The following is a 6,008-nucleotide window of genomic DNA, read 5'->3' as shown; positions in this document are numbered from 1 at the left end:
TTCTTTCTTTTATACTATTATACATGCTTATGTCTGGGTATGTGTCTCAGCATATATCTAAATACTGTTGTATTTATATGTCTCAGTTTTATTATTTTTAGATCTGTTTTTTCATCCTTTTTTTTTTTTTTTTTTTTTTTTTTTTTTTTTTTTTAGTTTATTTTTAACGTTGGAAGTGGGTTCTTGCTGTGTGGCCCAGGCTGCCCATGAACTTGAAATGCCAGTTTCAGCCTTGCTAGTATTTTTATTGTGCACCACTGCACTCGGTTGAGACAGCTCAGTGTGAGACAGCCCATGAGCTGGAACAGTTAAGTCGATCATCGGTAGAGCCCTTGCCTAGCATGTACTGGGAGCTTGGGGGCAGCCCCCAGCACCAAAAAAATAAACAAAAGGTCCCAGACCAACCAACCAACCACACAAAAACCCAGAGAGAAATAAATGAAACATTTTAATAAAATTGTTTCAAGTAAATCACTTGCTGTAGGATCTTTTCAGTGAGGAAGCTGCTTGCCCTCCGTTCAGATCAGCTGCTGGTACCTGACCTGGTTTCCTGGATTGTCATCTTTTTCTTTGGTCTTCACATTTTTTTTTCAAAGATAATATAGTGCGGTTCTTTGAGCCTCCTTTCCTCCGTTTCTCCCTTGAAGCATCTTTCACATGTCCCCGTCTTAGCGTCCCCACCGGGACCCTTTTGTGTGAGTTTTGTGAGGACTGATGTCTGAGACTGACGAATGAGAACCAGGCACAGATAGATGTGTTCTGCTGAGGGTGCCAGGTTCGTTTCCCCCCACTCTTGAAAACACCGAATCCTTGATAAATCTGCCGTCAGAATGCTGATATTCCTTTGCACTTTATAGTGTTTTTTTCTGGAGACTTTTGGCTTACCAGTTACTTCCCCCCCCCAAATGTATCTATTCTGAGTTTTCTTCTTTGTCGGTGTCTGTGTGTGATGCCCATGAGCAGGCCTCCTCCCTTGTATTCTCTACATTGACAGGGCGCTGTTTTCCCCTGATTTGTACTGTCATTGCTACTATTCTCATCCCTTGGCTCCCTAACATTTTCCTGGGCTTAGTTAACACTGTGATAGTTCATAGTGCTCATCACATCTATATATTTTAATAGCCCTTTGTCCATTGTCCTAATATTTCATGGATAATTCAAATAATCCACTGTTTTGTTTTTGTTTTTAAATATGTGATTATGCTCAATTGTATATTTAATTATGTTCTTGGATTATGTTAGTTTTGCCTCTGAGCTATTTTTTCCAACAACTGTAAGCTGCTGTAATCCACCAGGCCATGTGACTGGCAGAAGAGAATAGTCCCCAAGGATTCCCCTGATTTCAGGAAGACAGGCTGGATGAGCCCTGGGCTGGGTTTCCTGCCTACTGGAAATGACAGCTCTTCTCAACAGAGGCTTTCCCCCTCAGGGCAAAGCAGCGTTTGTAGGAGACAGGTCTGCTGTCTTCATCCCTGGCCTTGGATGTGGGGGTGGGGGTAGGGGTGGAGGGATACTGAAGTTAGCAGGTTTATTCTTTCTGGTTTCCTCATTAGACAAGCATTGTGTCCCCCTTCACTCTTGAGGGCGCCTGGGAATCAGTAGCAGAGGCCCTCCCAGCGTGAGGGCTGGCACTGATTACCTTGGGGGCAGGGCAGAAACAAACATCTTGTTTATTCTCGCTCAGCCACACGTTCAGAGCTCCTCTTCTGACTCTAAACTACCCTCTGTATGGATCAGGTTAAATCAGCAGGCCGAACTCACCCATTCCTCCTCAGCCGTCTTCCTGGAGATTGCTTAGCTGTGTTTCTCTGTTTCGCCCTGATCTGTATTCCTTGACCTTGGGGTCAGGAGGCAGAAACAAGAGTCAAATGAGTTGAGCATCTTAGTCTCCAAATAAATCAATCTCTCAGGGCACATCCATACGCCTAAGTGAACAACTCCATCTTGGTTACAATCCCCAGGAGCCACAGTCTGATTGACAGGGCTTAGGTTACCCCAGTATATTGTTTAATAGGGTTTGCGTGACCCAAGCCGCCGTTGTCTCAGTTGTGCAGAGAGGCCACATTGCCTGCTCCCTTGAGCATATCTCTATCTTCTCTTCCTTCCTAAATCATTTCTGTGATTGGTGACATGGTGACCTCAAAGTGAGGCAAGGACTGGGTACTTAATAGAGCTGTTCCCAGGTTCTGGTAGGTCACATTCTAGGCATTGGGATAACTGTGCTACGGTGATACAAACCTTTTAGAGTGAAAGCTATCAACAATGTATTTTATTCAAGTGCAAATTAAAATTGTAATGAAAACATGTTTTGTTTTGTTTTGTTTTTTTAATGTGCCTTCTAGTAATGAAAAGTGTTCATTATACAGGGAAAATGAAAGGACTGGCGTTCATTCAAGACCCTGACGGCTACTGGATTGAGATTCTGAATCCTAACAAAATAGCAACGATTATTTAGTTCCGGGACAATGTGCCTTTGAGGTGTGGGGGACAGCGGGGACAAAACAGCGTGGACAAGAAACATCGTGATTCAAGATGCTGCGGCGACCAGAAGAAGCATTGGGGGCTGATGGGTCTCTCTGCTCCAGTTCAAATCCTCCTGAAACCCTTTTCATTGTCCTGATTCAGTGGGTTTTAAAAAATCTCCCCTCTGTTTTGCCAACCTAATTTTCAAGTAGCAATTTATCTTATGACCTTGACAAAGTTGTGCGACTTTACATTTAAGATAATAATTAGAACAGTTCCCTCTAGAGACCACAGTTGCTACTGCCTGTCTCTTAAAGACTGCTCAAGTCTGTTTCTGATTCATCATTTAAAATTTTGTTTCAAATGTTTCTTTTTGGGGTCTGTTACCTTCTGGGGTTTCAGTTCCTCAGAAATAACTTTCCATAATGGGAAGTACAGAGCAGTGAACAGAAATGAGATTTTTGTGTGTGTGTGTGTACTTCAAACAGCATAGTGTTTATCTTACAAAAGAGAAGGTACTCCTGAGAGCAATTCGGAATCATGCTGACAAGGACACAGATAGAAATACTCATTTTCTTTTTTTCTTTTTTCTTTTTTTGTCTGTATAAAGTACTTTCAGAATCCAAGGACTAACTTTACTTTTCTGGGAATGTGGAGGAGGGAGGGATTAGACAATGGGCCAGGCCGTAGCATCCTTTATGTAAATAATGAGTACTGTGGTTACCACGTGAGACAGCAAGCAGCTAGACAGACAAAGCAACCTGATTGGTCTGAAGGCTTGGGCGGCCAGCCTTTCTAGTAGCTGGGTTATGCCTATGCCTCATGGTACCTCCTGCCCTACCAAGGAACCTGCCAAGAGTCTGGCCTGTGCTCTCTGTTCGCACCTGGGCTTGAATACCGCAGAGAAAGAAGCACAGACGTCAATAATACAAGGCTGCTCTAGGGGACACCTGTGAGTGAGCCCCACATTGGAGGGAGTCTTCCCCACCCCATGGTCTTCATGATGCTTGTAATCATGTAGGATGTTACGTTCAGTGCTAAGTCAGATGTCGGGCATTAGCTCTGTGGTCTTCCCTGCTGACAGGATTAATGGATTCTCAGAGGTGATTTGAAGACTCAACAACTGGAGGACAAAACCCAATCTGAGGTCAGACTGCAGCGAAGTTTCCTGCCTGCTGTAGTGGAAGACTCGGGTGGGCAATGCCAAGCGCTACACAGCTATGGGCACTTTGTGATTTATGTGAGCAGTTTAAACACATCATAGGCTGAAATAAAACTAACGCTGTTTAATACATAAAGGTCTGGGCAGCAAGTCCCTTTGTGTAAAAGGCTGGTCTTGAGGCCTGAAAGGATTCAAAAGAAGTTTGCGCTGAACCAGGGATACGCATGAGTCTGTACAGACTAAGCCAGGTAGCTTCTATGGTTGAAAAAGCATGGGAAAGAAAATGCCAAATCAAAAGATTTGGGGGAAATGAAGTACATTCAGAAGAAAGACCAGATATCAAAAGGTGGGTCACAGGATTTTAGGAGGGCCGGTTTCAAATGTCCAATGCTGGAATCACCAAATGGGATTCTAATACTGGAGTTTAATTGTCAATTTAACAATTTGAACCATATTTCTAGGGGCAGGAAGTACTTGCTCGGTGAGTCTTGCCAGGACATAATCCTTATTGCTTAAGTGTGCTTCTGTATTCATTGAAAAGGATGTATGTGGCCAGGCCTTGGCAGGAGTTGGGACAGTGCACTTGTAAATACGCTTACCTGGGAAGTGGCAGTGGGAAGAACAGGCTGGGGTTTGGGGACCTTGCTGCTGCTCAGGGGAGACAGTCCTCTACTGGCACAGTCACCTGGAGGTTGCAGGAGGCTGCAGACGTGCACACCTGAGCTGGAACTATTACTGCAAGTCACTTAAAGAGCCAGTGGCTGGACAATCACTCTGGTTTCCCGATGCAGCATTTTGACCATAGTTTGTTCATAACTAGGTTCTTGTACAAAAAGACCCTAGACTAGGTGATGTGAACATTTCCTTTTCACACTGCAGGAGGCCGCGACGTCTTATGAAGCAGCAGCCTTTGCAGTGTCTGGCGAGGGTCCTCTTGACTTGTGGACAGGCACTGTGCCTTCTCGGGGCACAAGTTTACCGCAACATGCATCCCATTCTGGGAGGCTCCACCTAAGTGAACTGCCTTGTAGGAGCTCATTTCCGAGTACCATTTTGGGGAGTAGGCCTAGTCAGAGGAATTTTGAAGGACCCTAGAGTTGTCCCATAGCATAGTACACAGACCTTGACAACTTGGCTGTGGAGGGACCTTTGTTCTCAAGATGCTGTTAGAAGCATGGGAAGGCCCAAGAGCATGCACTGCAGTGTTGGCCTGCAAGAGCTGATGCCTACAGCTCGTTCATCCTGTCACTTGACACATATATGATCAAAGATGGCTAAGGCCAGTCAGTGCTGTGTGTCCACTAAAAACAGCCATTGAAAGGAAGTAACCTGGGATTCCTCACTTGTCTAAGGGCTGAAAGCGTTTTCCAAGGCTCTGCAGCCAAATTGATCTCCTTACGTTCTGGAAGACCAACAGTTTTATGCGATGTTACTTATTTATCATTTCCCATTTGGGGGGGTTTCTGACTTTGTGTGGTGACATGCTGAAATGTGGTTTTGTGTCTTTAAGTGGGTGTTGAAATGCAGGTGAAATGCCCTCATCCCGAGGCCAATGTATCCAGCAAGACGTATCACTAACATAACTCATAGCCTGCTGAGGTTATGCTTGTCAACTTCTCTCCTGTAAACTTATTCTCCTGCCACCTCCTTTTCTACACTGTTCTCTTCAGAGGAAAATAAACTATGTGAAACTCCAAACTGAGGAGTCATGAAGCTGGCCATGAGCACGTGGAAAGAGGGGGGAGGGGAATGGGAAAAGAGGGGAAGGGAGCAAGAGAGGAGGGGGCCAGCAGCCCCTTATAGTGAGTCAGGCACATCTGGCTGTTGCCAGGTAACTGTGGGCGGAGCCTAGACTAAATGCCAACTTGAATGACATCACACCAACCAACATCCTCCACTAAATACCACTAGTCAAACCAACTGAAAAAAACGGGCCCCCACACATTTCCAGAATGACCCCTAGGGGTCAGTACTGCTCCGCTGAAACCACTGGTCTTAAGATTTCTGATTCTAGTTTCTTCAAAGAGGAATGGGTCCTGATAGCGTTTCCAACGAGCAGAGTCTTCACTTCGATAGTTTCCTGCAACGGACAGCGGGGATTTTTCACCTCTGATCAGCAGCTACATACCTGAGCCATTTGTCTTCGGGAGCCCTTCTATACAGTGTTTCACGTAGTGTTTTGCTAAATTGCATACTTAGAATTTCGAGGCAACGAATGGAACACGTTAGTAACACAGTTGAGCAGTAACACCAAGGAAACAGTAACCCGGACGACACAGAATAGCCAGCTAGTGACAGTTAGCTGTGCTTAACCAGGCTTCCCTTCGATGGAGGAAGTGATGACTCAGCTCAATCCAGTCACTAGTTACGAGAAATTACAGCA

At 45.0% G+C, this 6,008-nt stretch overlaps 1 protein-coding gene across 1 annotated transcript in view; it reads left to right on the top strand.

Moving 5' to 3' along the window:
* Window positions 1–5,323, top strand: part of Glo1 (glyoxalase I) — a 24,812-nt gene extending 19,489 nt beyond the window's left edge. Inside the window, exon 6 of the mRNA XM_021186044.1 lies at window positions 2,367–5,323. Coding sequence (XP_021041703.1) covers window positions 2,367–2,455 — 89 coding nt within the window. The 3' untranslated portion in view covers window positions 2,456–5,323. The remainder of the gene's footprint in view (window positions 1–2,366) is intronic.
* Window positions 5,324–6,008: the final 685 nt, after the last annotated feature.

This window comes from Mus caroli, chromosome 17 (assembly GCF_900094665.2).
Source record: "Mus caroli chromosome 17, CAROLI_EIJ_v1.1, whole genome shotgun sequence".
In the NCBI taxonomy this organism is placed as follows: domain Eukaryota; kingdom Metazoa; phylum Chordata; class Mammalia; order Rodentia; family Muridae; genus Mus; species Mus caroli.
This window is presented reverse-complemented; position numbering and strand designations above follow the sequence as displayed.